The following is a 14,883-nucleotide window of genomic DNA, read 5'->3' as shown; positions in this document are numbered from 1 at the left end:
CTTCACCTTAGCTCAAGTATCATTCGGGTGTGCACATTTCGGTGACACGTCAGCTTGAATGTTTACCTTTGGACTGGAATACTTCATCCAGCGAGTTGTGGTTCATTTGCTAACAAAGCGAACACTCGAAACATAGACAAGCACAAAATTGTTCTTTCCAAAATTGCTCCATATTGGCGTTTTCGAAATTGTTCTTTCGAAAGCCACGAATGTTTTCGCTTCTTACATGATATAATGTCAGTACGCCAAACACCGGTTCCTACCGGTAAACATGGTGTAAGGTTTCGTAATCAAAAGAGACGGTCACTCCCGTTAGACTTGGTGACTTACTACGACGAAGCGTTACTGTGGCGATCGCGGCATAAAAAAAAACATAATCATTTAAATAACTTATATATTGTACGTGCCACAAACACGAAGTGATTATGAGGAACGCCCTAATGGCAACTCCAGTTTAAATTAAAACACTTCGGGTTCTCCTATGGGCCCCTAAATCTGTAGCACACAATCGATGGCGGCCGGTTTCCGTGAGCGGATATTGGTACGTCGTGTTTAAGCCACTACCTATCACGGCAGCGATAGGCCCAGACGAAAGCAAGCACTGACACAAGCCCGCTTCCATCCCTTTGCCCCTCCCCCGGTACAGCGTAGCCAACCGGAGATAATTTCTGGTTAACCTCCCTGTCTTTCCTTTGCCTTTCTCTTTATCTCTCGCTCTCTATTTGTTCAAAGGTTTGAAAGTAGGGGTGTGGCAACTTTCCAGCAACGGATCGAATAGTCTCCCATTTGATTCAGTCTTCGAATCGAGTATTCACAATTTGCAAATGCGAATATTTTTTTGAATACTTTGCGAATATTTCAAAACATCAACCGGGATCAAATAGGCAGAAAAGTGGAACTTTTCACTTTCGCGGACATAGTGAAGACATAAAACATGCAGTATGGCCTAGTGGGGCTGGCTACGTCGCTTAGATAGCCATACTTCATGAGCTATACAGCAATCAGTCATAGTCTCTGAAGAGTCCAGTGCGTGCTAAAAATCTAGTCGTTTGCTCCTAAAGCTCTATTTGTGTTTTTATTAACAACGCTTTTTAACGTGTTATTTAACGAAAGAAGCTTGCTAACTTCGCGAATACTTGGACGTGAACATAAATTTACATTAATTGGCATAACGGCTGTGCATAGTTGCAAATCTATTCGATATTCGATTATATCGATTCGCTTTTGGAGCTATTCGATTCGTATTAGACTCAGCCTGAAAATTCACTATTCGCACACCCAGCTATTTGAAAGAACCTCACGAAATGATAAGCATACATCTTATCCGCAATACTTTAAGTCGGGTGCGTTTCTGGTGCATGATGAATTTTCGCAGATATTCGCTTCTACGCACCTGCGCAAAATCCAGTGAGCATGTGTTGCGAAACACATAAACGCATTTGAGAGTAAATAGGTACCAGAGCGCACGTTGCCGTTGATTGATCTTTAGCCGTCATTTCCAAATCGGTAAAGAATCTCATCTGGCAGGGCGTAACCACTTTTTTTTTCTCGCCTCATCCAAACGGCAGCAAGTGTAACAGAGCGCCCGAGAGCGTCTTCTACGCACGAAAAGCGCAGTAGCGCAGCGGAGCGGAGAAAACACTCGTCCCGCGCACCACTAAACGTACGCCCTCTTCCTGCGAACGGAACGGCCGCAGCAAAACCTGCCGGCGCGCGCAATCTCGGATGCCATGTGTCAACCGATCTCGTTGAAGATTAAGCGACTGGACATCATCGCGCATCAATTTCGCGTCACCTGCAACTACTCTTAATTAAGTGAGAAAGCATGCCGAACCGTAATTCCTGTCGACGCAAGCCTATCTCAATTTGGCCATGCCTCTGTTGATGTCAATTATCAACTCACGGTGTTCACACACGGAGAATACAAAATCCAATGTTCGCCATCGACCTGTATATAGCCAGATTGTGACTTAATTAAAATTAAATTATGGCGTTTTACGAGCCAAAACCACTTTTTGATTATGAGGCACGCCGTAGTGGAGGACTCCGGAAATTTCGATCAACTGGGGTCCTTTAATGTGCACCTAAATCTAGGTACACGGGTGTTTTCGCATTTCGCCCCCATCTAAATGCGGCCGCGATCCCGCGACCTCGTGCTCAGCAGCCAAACACCATAGCCACTGAGAAACCACGGCGGGTCAGATTGTGACGAGAACATCTCCGCCGCCATAAGTTGTAGAAGACATAAAGCCTTCTCGAGTAGAACGCGTGACATATCGGCGAATTTAGAACAGGAACACTCACTGGGCGCATCGTTACCGCACCATCAGCTGAGATAATCACGGAGAGAACGCTCGATAGACGTCGCTCTCAAACGTGTGCATGCAACAGATTTCCAGCGCGCTGCACCGAAGTGGCGAATGAGGTATTGAGGCACCAGCTGGCACCAGCAGAGGTCGCCTAACTCCACCTGGAGTTAGGCGATTCCTACTCCAAGATTCTGACGGACTAAAGGTGTGCCTAAGTGCGTGCGTCACTGCACACGTCACGTCGCACTAATCTGGCTGAATAAACGTGTGGCCTTGTGGGTGCGTCATTGGACACGTGACGGTGCCGCCAATGGGAAGGAGGTGGCGCCATGTGCCGGAGGGTATAAAATGAGCACGTTCAAGACGTTCCGAGGTCTACAAACGCTATAATGCTTTCGCATTCCCGCACGTAAGCAGTCTTACGTGTCTCTGGCAGATTTTTTTTTCTTCTGTTGGTGCTTTAGCGCAAGATATCCCTAGACTTGTACAAATTTCTCTTTCTGATATAAACAAAATTTAAAATCCGCAGATCCAGAGAAGTTTTCTTGCAACTCGCCGCCCTGGGATATACCAATCGCGCACACCAGTCCTAGAAGTAATTTGTATTAAAATTAGCGACATTTTGGTAGTTGGGAAAAGAAAGAAAAAACATAGAGCGCGTTTCTCTTTCTTGCGTTCAATGTTATAAAGACCTGGTAAATGCACTGGGTTCACTCTGCGACATCAACTTACGATAAGCAATATTTAGAGATTGCGTTGGAGCAGAGGCACTTCTCGTAAATATACATGCTTCTCTGCGCACTAATCATTTAACACAAATCGCGGATATAATAAAAATGAAACAGGAATACAGTACCTTGAAATACTGTTATTGCAAAAATTTGCTCTTTTGCGCGAAGGGCGAAGCAGTCACTGCAATAGCAAGGTTTAACACTGCGCTTGAGCCTCTCGGACGATGTTCTAACAAAACGCGGGTCCTACTAACGCAAGTTGGACACGGGTGCTCCGAAATTTCTGGCCCCCTTAAAATCTTTACGACGCCGTGTATGGCCCGTAATGACATGGTACAGTTGCCACCATACGCTGCGCGCAAAGAATCGCGCCAGTAACACGTAATTACTTTTAGCCCTCAGCACTGTTACTGCGTTCCGCTCTTACTATTTATTAGTCTAAGAAGATTTGTGATAAAAAAGCAAGCGCTGTGAACGATATGTGTCATGACATTTGTTTGTGTGCTGACATTTTGAAACTTCTCAGGAATAACTTAGTCAGGAACGTAAGACACTACCTGAGGAACTTCAGTAATTGAATCGTGTACCAATATAACGCGCACTCACGCATGCATAAGCTATATAGCATACACGTACCTAAGTATATGCGGAGCCCCACGGCCACGCCGAGGATGGAAATTCGCTTGGGGTGTCCATATAAGTGCTATCGAAATATTATCACAATCAAAAGAAATGTGTGATTGACAGGAAATTCGACATGTATACGTTCTCTCGTGCACCTTCTTTCAAGTACACTCTTAAAAAAAGCTTACAACTTCGGGGCTCATCTCATCTTGTCCCACAACCGATACTCGTCATCTATCTTTCCCACATTACCTTTCGTAAACCTGCGAGCCGGGCACTTCCAAGCCGTGAAAGGCATGCATGTTACCACCGTGACATAGCATTCTCGAGAGGAAATTAGCGAGCGCAGAGTTTTCGAGAAAGCAAACGCAAGTCCGACAGATGACGATTATCGTTGTTGGACAAGATGAGCCCCAAAAGGTGCAAACTTGTTTTAAGAGTGTAAGCATTCTTTTTATGTCGTAAACGATCGCAAAATTTATTATAGCTGATTTTACAGAACTATTAGCAGTTTTCATTATATAAGTGGCATCTCGATAAAGAGAACGACGGAGAAAGAATTGGATGCACTGGTTTTTCATGCCCAAACCACGATTTGATTGTGAGGCGCGCCGCAGTAGACAAAATTAGTTTTGACCCCCAATGGATCTTTAACCTGCCCCAATGCACGAGACACGGCCGTTTTTGCCATTCGCCCTCATTGTTATGCGGCCGCCGCGGCCGGGATTCGACCTTGCGACCTCGTGCTTAAGCAGCGCAATACCATACCGCTAAGCTACCGCGTCGGGTAACGACGGAGAAAGAAATCATAGATATTAAAGTGAAAGCTTTACTGGCCGCGAACTTGAAATTTCGCCGTGGCTGTGCTCCGAGGAGGCACATTACGTCACAACGTGCGCCACACCGCGGATATTTCTCTCTGTCTCGCTCTCTAGTCACTACTGCACGTGCGCCACTAGTAGCACCGAGCCATAGGTGTTCCGCCACAGCGCAGCGCCGCCCCTTTCCGCTGTCGCCGTTTGGTATGACGTCACACCGCGTTACTCGTCGTTGCGCTCGCCTCCGCTCGGTTCACCAGCTGCGTTGCATGCCTGATAACATATCGGAGGATTGAAAAGGAGAGCTTGCGTACGCCGAAACCATGAAACCACAGTTGAGGCGGCAGTATGGAAGGCGACAATCTGATAAGCAGGAGGAGGCCTGGAATCGACATCCGAATGAGATGAAAAGGAAACGAATTGCCCAGGAAACAGACGAACAGCGCGCCGAACGACTGGCTGAATGCCGCAACATAGCTAGACGGCCAGACAAACCTGGACTTGCAATCAAGATTAACCAAGGCTAACCCTGCTACACCTTAGCTTTCGCAGCGTATATCCTGGCACAACCGAGCTAAGCCACTGCCAATTTTTGTCCTCGTTTTTACTGCGCTACCGCTCGTATAACAAATCATTACAACGTAGGCTATACGCCACAATATTTTGTCAGTAACTTGATTAGAAGCGGCAAAAATACCATAAAATTATGTCCACACTTCAAGCCCAAAATTATCTCTGGATCTAGTATGATGTTTTCGTTATAACAGGCAACTGTGAACCGTGTGCCTGAAACTGATGACAGCTCAGCAAACGTAGACAAGCAGCGCATGCCGAGACGCAAATTGAGAATCAAGTAGGAGACAGGCGTTCAGAAAGCGCTAATTTACAGGGTGTCGCCCGTGCCCCTTACCTGCGACGTCTCGCCCTCCAGCGACGGCTGCGTCGGCAGCCGGATCAGTATGGTGTACACCGAATCGGACGAGTAGGAGCGGGACGCCGACGTGGGCGCTGCTGCTGCGCCAGTCTTCTCGTTGCGTCGGAGGCCGTTGCGGTCTGTCATAGGGATGCTGACGCTGCTGCCGCCACCGCCACCGCCTCCTATGCTAGAGATCGCGCTGGTAGTCCCCGTTCCGGCGCGCCCGGCCGGGTTCAGCTGGACGAGCTGGTCGGCCCGGAAGGTCATCGAGGCCGACTGCACCGGCGTCTCGATGGACGCCGGCGTCTGGGTGCCGGGCGAGCCTCCGTGGCTGGTGCTGTCGTCGTCCTCTTTGTCGTTGTCGATGCGACACCAAGACAGGAGCACGTCGCGAAGTCGGCGCCTCTTGGGCGCCGCTGGGGGCAGGTACTTGGAAGTCTCGACGCACAGCGAAGTGGGCACGTACGTGGTTTCCACGTCCGGCGGGCAGGAGTCGCTGCGGCCGCGGCGGAAGTCCTCCGACTCGGCGGGGTCGTCGCTGGACGTCGACTTCCGGCTGCCGCCGGTCTCCTTCCGGCCCGCCTGGAGTTGCGTCAAGTCCCTCTGGCGTTTCTCGGTCTCCCGCCAGATGCGCCAGTAGAGGATGCACATGACCGTGACCGGCACGTAGAAAGCCGCCAGGGCCGTGCCGAACGTCACGTATATGTTGGTCTCCAAGAACTGGATGTAGCAGCGGTCCAGCGGAACGCTGCGTTGGCCCTCGATGTAGGGCCAGGAGTAGATCCACGGCGGCCACAGCACCAGGGATATGACCCAGGCGCTGGCGATCATGATGGCGGCCCTCTTGGTGGTTCTCCGGGCCCGATAGGTCAGCGGCCGGGTCACCGAGAAGTACCGATCGAAACTGATTATTAGCAGGTTGAGCACCGACGCGTTGCTGGTCAGGTAGTCGAATGCGAGCCACGTGTCGCATATGAAGGGACCGAGGGGCCAGTGGTCGTACAGAGTGTACATGGTGAACAAAGGCATCGAGATGACCCCGATGGAGAAGTCGGCGATGGCCAGGCTGAGCAGGAAGTAGTTGCTAATGGTCTGTAGCTGCTTGTCCAGTTTGAACGAGATCATGACCATCAGGTTGCCGATGATGGTGACTGCGCTCAACAACGCGGCCAGGAAGGCTATCAGTATCACCTCGGGAAGCGAGTAGGGCGCCGAGTGTCCGCCGCTGTCCGAAGCCACGCTGTCGTTTGTGGCATTTCCGCTTCCGCCAGTGGTGCTTCCGCCTGCAGAGCCGTCGTCGAGCACGCCGTTCAAAGCCCCACTGCCTCCAGCCTCGGTGGCGGCGAGCAGTACTGAGGCGTTGAGTGCGGCTTCCAAAAGACCCATGCTCGATGCCACCGCCCGTTCACTTCATCCTGCCGCAGTGTTCACCTGCACATAGGAAGAAAAGAAAACGATTTTTTTTTTTTGGTTAGGCAAGAGTGAGCAAATAGGGGTAAGTTGTAAAAGACCTCTTACTACTCAGAACAACATTAAAAAACTCGATGTACAGATCTGACACGAAAATGCTATATGTTTATAAACCTTAAAGGAAATGTTGAAACCGCAACAAAATAGTCGCAAGCGTGTCGCTATACGTAGACTAAAAGGAACCACATGACGACTAACGAAGCAGGTACAGCTTAGAAAACTTTAGCTCACTAACGAGAAGTGGGTAATGAGGAGGAAAGATCTCGGTAAAAATTTCACCTTTTAAACGGTGTTAATAAGGGATAAGAACATTGGGGACATCTGTGGCTCTGTCAATATGTGAGAACCGAGGTGATACATTCTATAACGTTTCTAACGGCTTCAGTAAAGTCAAAGGGCAATGCTTGCGGCAAGCAGAACCGAGCGAGACTCGCCATTTCCTGCAGAGCGAGGTTACCAAATGTCGTATAAACCGCAAGCGAAAGTGACGAAGCATCTCGTGATCTTTAATGATGGTATCTTGATAACGAGATAGCCCGCGCCTCGAATGCGAAGCGCATTGTTGGCCTCCCTTTAAGCACTTTATGGTTGGCAGCAATGTAAAGTTGCCGTCTTAAAAAAAAAGAAGTTGCCAAGCCCAAAAGCCCGATGCTCTTAGCATCAGGCAATACTCCCACGCTTGCACTTATCGTGAAAACGCCAGCATAGCTCTTTGATGTGACTGTCGAGTGCGCCACGTCGCATAGAACACTAGCCTCAGCATGTGCACCGGAGAACACATGTGTGTGCGCGGGCCAGTTTCTTTTAGGCTTCAATCGCTTGAATAAAACGCGCGAACAACAGGCAATCTCACTACTCTCTTTCGAGTGCGTGACCTCGCACAGTTCTCCCATTCTACCCTCGCTGCACCCAAAGCGCTTTGAGACAATGTGCTAGATTGCATCGCCTTAAGGATTGACCTATATTTCTCAGTTCCTTCCTTGTATTACCTACAGCACTACGTAGACGCCGTGTTACGTAGTGGCGCCTTCAAGACCACTCAAGGTAATGAAGGAGATTGAAATCTTTCTTCGCCACAGTATAAATAAAGAAAAGAACGGCTGTCATACGATTGCCGTCCCCCTCGTCTATACAGCTGCCGCCTTCCCACTTGTCGCATGCACAAATTTGATCGCCTGACGCAAACACGTTGGTCCGCCTGGTAATGCTTTGCCGAAATTCTTAAGTGTTTCATACCGTGTTACCTGTAGATTGTGACGCATGGGACCGATTCTTAAAGTGCACTGGACCAGCACTTGTTCTAATGCGAAGCCCTCTATTGCTCATCCCGGATACCTTGCGCTAGCTGGATGGGTTCCTGTCTCGCCTCGTACCGGACCACTTGAATAAAAAAAAAAGGAATTGAAATTTCCGATGGTGTAAATTAAATTCTACAGTATTCCGTGCCAAAATCACAGTACGATTGCGACAGACAACGCAGTGGGGGACTTCGAATAAATTTTGCCTAAGTAGGATTTTCTAACTTGCTCCCAATGTACGGTACACAACTTTTTCGAATACCGCTGTCATCGTAATGTGGCACACGCGGCCGGGCTTTGACTCGTGGCATTGTGCTTCACAGCGCAGCGCTAAAGACGCTGAGGTACCTCGGCTGGCGCACAATGTCAGGCGAAGGACTTTGAGTGTAGATGGCGGGTTCTAATGAGAATCGTAAGGATGCGTTGAAGAAAAAAAATTGGGGGGTGTTACGTGCCAAAGCCACTTTCCGATTTTGTGTCACGCCGTTGTGTAGTACTCGGGAGGTTGGACCACCTGGGATTCTTTAACGTGGACCTACATCTAAGTGCACGGGTGTTTTCGCATGTCGCACCAATCGAAATGCGGCCGCCGTGGTCGGGATTAAATCCCGCGACTATGGTGTTGGGCTTAGCAGCCCAACACCATAGCCACTATGGAACCCCGGCGGGTGATGCTTTGAAGAAAGAATACCGCGGAGTATGGGAAATGCAGGCACAGCCTTTCGCTTTTCAGCTAGGGCTTACTGGTAGCCAAGACGCACTGAACTTGCTCTCACAACACCTTCTGCGGAACAGCAGCTCGCACACAGGAGCCAGGCAGGGAACGTGAATGCCGAATAACTGAACATATTTGGAGAAATCTTCGCTCTTGGAGCATTTTACAAGAATGAACACTTAGTACTAGAAGTGTTTTAGGAGGCGGGGTGTTTTTTGAAGCAGCACTTGCAGCTTTTCTTCCCTGCCTGCCCCAACCTCTTGGAAATAAAGATATATTCAATAAGTTTTACTTGGAACATAGTGGCTGTGTTCGGCTAAACGTGAAATCATCGATCAGCTTATGCCAATGCATGGTTCTGAAATTGTTCTTTTTTTTTTTTAAGCGAGAGAGGTCGCGAGAGAGTTTAAGGCCGACAAGCACGCAAAACCCGGCAGCCGATAGACTGGTATACTCACGAATTACGCCAATTCAATGTTTTAATTTACGCAATTTGCGCAATTAGCACAATAATCTAAAGAGTGGGCGAGCTTGGCAAGTATTGTCACAGTATATTCTCAGTAGTAAGCAGCTGTGGCATGAAGTAAAATTGTTATCGTGAAACCTTATTTTTATTACTGGTTTCTAAAAGCTTCGCCAACACAGTTTCTTACCACTTCTAACTTATACACGAGGCATATTTATCTCAAAATTTAGATTAATCCCGGTGCTTTGCGTTATCCGTCCCCGAATGTTTACGTAACAAAACGGCTCGAGTTTATCGATTATAACTTGACCCGATTCTGGTCTTTTTATAGCAACGAGATGTCTTTGATGATCACCATAAACAAGTTTCTCATGTGAGGATAACGGCACCGCCCGGCCACAACAATTAAAATTTGCGAGCGCAGTTCTCAACTCATGGAAACCAGCTTTAGACGCACCACGTCGTGTTCAATGGATGCTACAGTCAATTTAGCATCTAAATCGACAACCCGAAAGAGTGTCAGCCAGAATTCAACTGCACATGCTAGTCCCTGCATGAGGCCAAAAAAGCTTCGCAAGTGTAAAGCAGTCACTATAAAAATTGACTCAAATCTTTTTATTTGTGGAGGAAATCTTGCCTCCAAAGACCTCTCGGCCTGTAGACAGCGAGCGTGGCCACCCGTTTTTCCTCTTCAATGTTTTAAAGTTTATTGCTTCAAAGTGGTTACACGTGTTGATAGACATGAAATACAAAAGGACGTCCCATAGCCAAAGACTGTATATGGACCTCGTAGCATCATGCCCCCTGCCCCCCCCCCCCCCTGCCCCAGTTAACCTAAATTGAAGTTCATGTTACAAATCGGTAGCAATCGCCATGGCCTTCGCATAGAAACTGCTATTGGTTATGAAACTAATTTTTCAAGGGCTAAAGATCTGACTAATGCTGTCACCATTGAAGTGTTAGCACGTACGCTTTAGAGAATGGAGACGGGGACAAATATAGCGGTGCTGCGGCTGAGTGACAAGCCTTGGTACTCTGTTAATTCAGAAGATGTGTTTCAAGCTATCACGCACTGCCGTGCTTATTTGGCAAAACAAAAGCAGCGCAATTTTGCATGATGAACTTTTCTCCGTAGCAAGCACTTTCCAGGCAGGGGATAAGTAGAATTATTTGGTCACCTTTACAAACGAAATTTCTACTAGTTCCTTTCTCTCCGTCTCCCTTTTTCTTGTTCGAGATAGCTTCGCCTGCACTTTTCCTTTTCCCGATAATTTTAGTACCGCTGATTTAAGGCAGTTGTAAAGCGCGTACAGACAGAGTCAAAAGCAAACGAGATACGAAGTCCGCTAGAAGGTCGAATGGCAGCCCAGCTTTAGCTTTCAGCTGTTAAAAAAGTAGGGCACCATACTGTTCGTGTAGCAGATTTAAAATCGAGACCGTGGTAAAACCTACGCTATGCAAATATTTTCGTTTTTTCTTAGATCGCGCATCCCGGAATCTCTTGTCCCAGCCAGTACGCAAAAGGTGCCCGTCACAGCCACCTTAACTCCTCCCACTGTCCTTGCTTGCTTAGAAGTGGAAGTATCCCCGGCACGGGCCACGGACTGTTACAGGAAAAAGAGAAATAAAATGTCGAAAGCTCCACAACTGCTAAAGAAGTACAATACAGCTGGATATACTGAGGCCCATTCAGAAGCAAATGCGCGCCATCGTGCAGGGTATTCCGCAGAGGTACAAACATAAACAAATCGCAAATGTTAATAAAGGCCACACATTGAGGAAGAAAACCAAGCTAGCTGTCGTCTTCTTATAGGGACACGAAGCCCTCGTGTCCGCTTACATAAGATAAAAATGGGCAAACAGAAGAGGAAGCAGAAGCAAAAAATTGGGAAAAGATATAAAGGCATACACCACAACGCATAGCGTGAGACGCAGCTGTATGTGCACTGCAGTCAAAACTCGAACACCACAGTTGAGAAGAGTTCTAGCACATTTTATGAGCCCCCTATCAAAGTTAGGATCGACGGTTAGAAAATCAGAACTCGTTGAACAACGACCCAAACGTACATACAATCGAGAGAACAAACTAGTCAGCCGCTTACAATAACTTACACCCGCTTTAGCTTTGATCGCACCGGAAGCGGCAGCTAACGTCGCTGTTTGCATGCGTGGTAGCACTGTTTTCATATAAGCAACGAAGTTAACAAACAAGCACTAATCTGGTGCCAGCTTGCGCACTAGTGCCGCGGAAGGGAGCAGGACTAAGCTTCTTCTTTTTTTTTTATTTTTCTGTTGAACAAATGCATATTTCGGCGCTCGCTTTGGGACGCAACAAAGAAATGTACAAGAATGCTTCGTATTTACGTTTCGCTCCGTGACAACCGTGCAGCCGGCCGATTTGCTGACCTAGGCTGTTCGAAGCCGCTGCCCCAGTCACACAGGAGTGCTATACCGGAAGGGAACGCCACGCGCGCCAGCTGGGACGGAAGAGTTGAGAGAATCCCGAGCCTCGGCGAAATGCAATCGCATGCGCCGCGGGTTACGCACAACTCAATCCGCGATAGACGACAGCCAAGAAATGAAGAGGGCGTTGCGGCCATAAGGAGGCGAAAGGGGGGTGGGGGGAAATGGGGGGATGGAGGAGAAGCCCTTCAGATACGTACTATAGAGCGGCAGAGGGTTTGAAATGAATGGGAACGGGAGGAAGGGGCTTTTGTTTATCGAGCTACACCCCCCGCCCCCTCCCTGGCACTTGACAGTCGGCGCCTTGTCGCCAAGCGGGGCGCGATTTATAGAGGGACCATTACGACAGCGTGCTGCCGTCGGCGGCTTTCCAGTTTACGTCGTCCTGGCACCGCCGTCGCATCGCAGTGTCTGCGCAGGAAGGCGTGGGTGTGCGTGGGGAAGCTTCCGGCACGGAGCTCGCTTCGGCGAGCTATTGGTGCAGCTGTATCGGCTAGTTGGTTACGTTTTTTTAGTTTCACTGAAAACTGTGTAGTTGTAAGCTAAAAAATGAACCGGTACGCTCCGAAACGGACGTGATCGACGCACTTCGCAACAACTGACCATTCCCGTGAGTTTCAAATCTGGGCTCAACTTCGCGTGGTGACCGATGGGAGGCCTATAGCTACGCTAGTGCGCGATCTTGTCGATGCACGTGTCCGTGTTAACGCGAGCTATCGCTTCGCTAGCGCGTTCCAAGAATAAGAAGAAAGCGTGACAGGCGCACAGCTCGTTCAATCAAACCACTTGCGAAAATTCCCAATTAATCCCAAGTGATTCGCGAACAACGTGGGTGTTTGCTGACTGTTCGGTTACCTACGAACAAAAAGGAATTAAATATAAAATGCCATTGTAGAACATGTATAGATACACAACAAACGCATAACGTCGTGATGGGCATTCTAAACAAGGCCGCATAAACAAACAACACTCTTTTATCATTTATTTTGCCATATTATCCAGTCTAATCATTTTCTTAGCGGGGAATTCGTGACGAGGAGTTTAATCTAATCGGTCAGTGCCAGCCCGTCACCCACTTCACCGTCCTCAGGTAGGTACGAGAACACGCTAGGAATCATAAGCGCAGTTCATGGTTGAAGAACATTGCGAAAAACGGACAGATGCGTCAACGATCGGCTGGAAGCAACCTCGGTATGTGTCTGATGAGGTCACACACACGCCTAAGATCCAACGTGCCGTGGCAGCCAGCTGCACAGGATACGCGTAAGAAGCGAGATTTGAAAAGACAGAAAACAAAACAAAAGAAAGACAGGAATTACCTTCTCGTGCGCTTTAGCTTCTATTACATTGTATGGTTCTGCTTAGGCGAATGGCATTTGTCTTTGTTGATTCCTTTTCTTATATGTGTGGAGGTTCCGCACAATCCTGTCAAGTTCAGATTGTTATCTTGAACGTGGGGCAGTCGGTTTCGTTGAAGAAAAACACGACATTAACCCAGCAAGTTTCTTTTCAAAGACTGTCAAAGCCTCGCTGTACAAAGGAAGTATAGCTTGGCACAATGACTGTATAGGTTATTGATGTAACATAGTTTTATTGTTCACCAATCACCGCGTTGTGCACCTTGTCAAAGAAAATTTTTGAATATTTTTGAATGTTGTTGAAAAGACACTCCTGGAAATTGAAGATAGCTGGAACATACGTGTCTTCGTGAAGCGTCACTTTGATTTGCACTTTCCACTCATTCAATTACGATTTTCATCGGCACCCTTGAAAAGTTACCGCGCTGGCAAGTTCGCAGTTGCTGCTAGTTGGTTTCCTTACGCCTCGAAAATATGAACTTGCCTTTTTGTCCTTTCAGGGATAGAATGCATTTCATCGAGTCCACTTCACGAAGATGTATCGAGGGGAGTCACCATCATTTTCCCGATGCTGTCACCTGGAAGAAAAAAAAACAGGAAGGGTTTGGTTACGCAGCTCCGAAAGATATTTTTTACATCCTGCTTGCTTACAAGGAGCGATAAGAGACACAGCATGTAATGTTGTCGGGGGCTTTTCGAATCTGCGAAGAAAAATAACAATTTTTATTCGATTAGAATTTTTGGGGGAGCGCGCAAAAGACGACACGCTTACGAAGGACACAATCGTGCTCAGAAAGTGTTTCCCTTGTTCCATTTTGGGAATGTTTCTTTAGTATAAAATTGAAAAAAAGAGTGTGTTCATTCAACAGCACGATATTATTTCTGGAAAAGTTTTTTGAACTGTCATTCCTCTCGTATACCACCAGTATAGGGGAAAAATGTCTTAGGCAAGAAATTCACGCTATTCTAGACAAATACATAAAAAGGAGGGGAATACGTTTTATAGTGTGCATATCTCTGCGGAGTGAATATGGTGGTATTATTGCAGAATGCTGACAAACTGAACCTGTTCATCATATCGCAAGATTCAGTCATAAAATGAAAGCCAGGTTAAACTTAGGACACAAGAAAAAGTCACTTTAAAGTCGCACTTATACAGTGAAACGACCACATATACATTACTATAGTTCTTGCCCTCCATTAAAGCAGTCATGTGTAACGCCAGCCGGGAGGTACATTACAGTCAAGACAGGAGATATTAAAGCGCACAAATATCGCGAGACCAGTGTCATACGAACTATATCGCGAATAGGGGGGGGCGTGAGGCACACCACAAACAATCTGGCCTTTCTCTCTCTCTCTCTCTCTCTTTATATATATATATATATATATATATATATAATCACCATCAACATCAACAGCCTGGTTACGCCCACTGCAGGGCAAAAGCCTCTCCCATACTTCTCCAACTACCCCGGTCATGTACTAATTGTGGCCATGTTGTCCCTGCAAACTTCTTAATCTCATCCGCCCACCTAACTTTCTGCCATCCCCTGCTACGCTTCCCTTCCCCTTGAATCCAGTCCGTAACCCTTAATGACTATCGGTTATCTTCCCTCCTCATTACATGTCCTGCCCATCCCATTTCTTCTTCTCGATTTCAACTAAGATGTCGTTAACTCGCGTTTGTTCCCTCACCCAATCTGCTCTTTTCT

General features: G+C 47.6%; 1 protein-coding gene across 4 annotated transcripts in view; it reads right to left on the bottom strand.

The window, feature by feature from the left end:
• The window catches only part of LOC126534278 (muscarinic acetylcholine receptor DM1-like), a 402,808-nt gene that overhangs the window by 14,326 nt on the left and 373,599 nt on the right, over positions 1-14,883 (bottom strand). For 3 of the 4 annotated variants that reach the window (XR_008613263.2, XM_055072780.2, XM_055072781.2), the window contains 2 exons: positions 13,653-13,746; positions 5,393-6,829 (listed from right to left, as the gene is read on the bottom strand). Coding sequence is in view for 3 of the 4 variants with exons in the window: in XM_055072780.2 (XP_054928755.1) it covers positions 5,393-6,784 (1,392 nt within the window). In the remaining variant the exon portion in view is untranslated. The remainder of the gene's footprint in view (positions 1-5,392; positions 6,830-13,652; positions 13,747-14,883) is intronic. The other variant, XM_055072782.2, reaches the window with a different exon arrangement.

Source organism: Dermacentor andersoni, chromosome 7, assembly GCF_023375885.2.
Source record: "Dermacentor andersoni chromosome 7, qqDerAnde1_hic_scaffold, whole genome shotgun sequence".
In the NCBI taxonomy this organism is placed as follows: domain Eukaryota; kingdom Metazoa; phylum Arthropoda; class Arachnida; order Ixodida; family Ixodidae; genus Dermacentor; species Dermacentor andersoni.
Note: the sequence above shows the minus strand (reverse complement) of the source record. Positions and strands in the feature narration are given on the sequence as shown.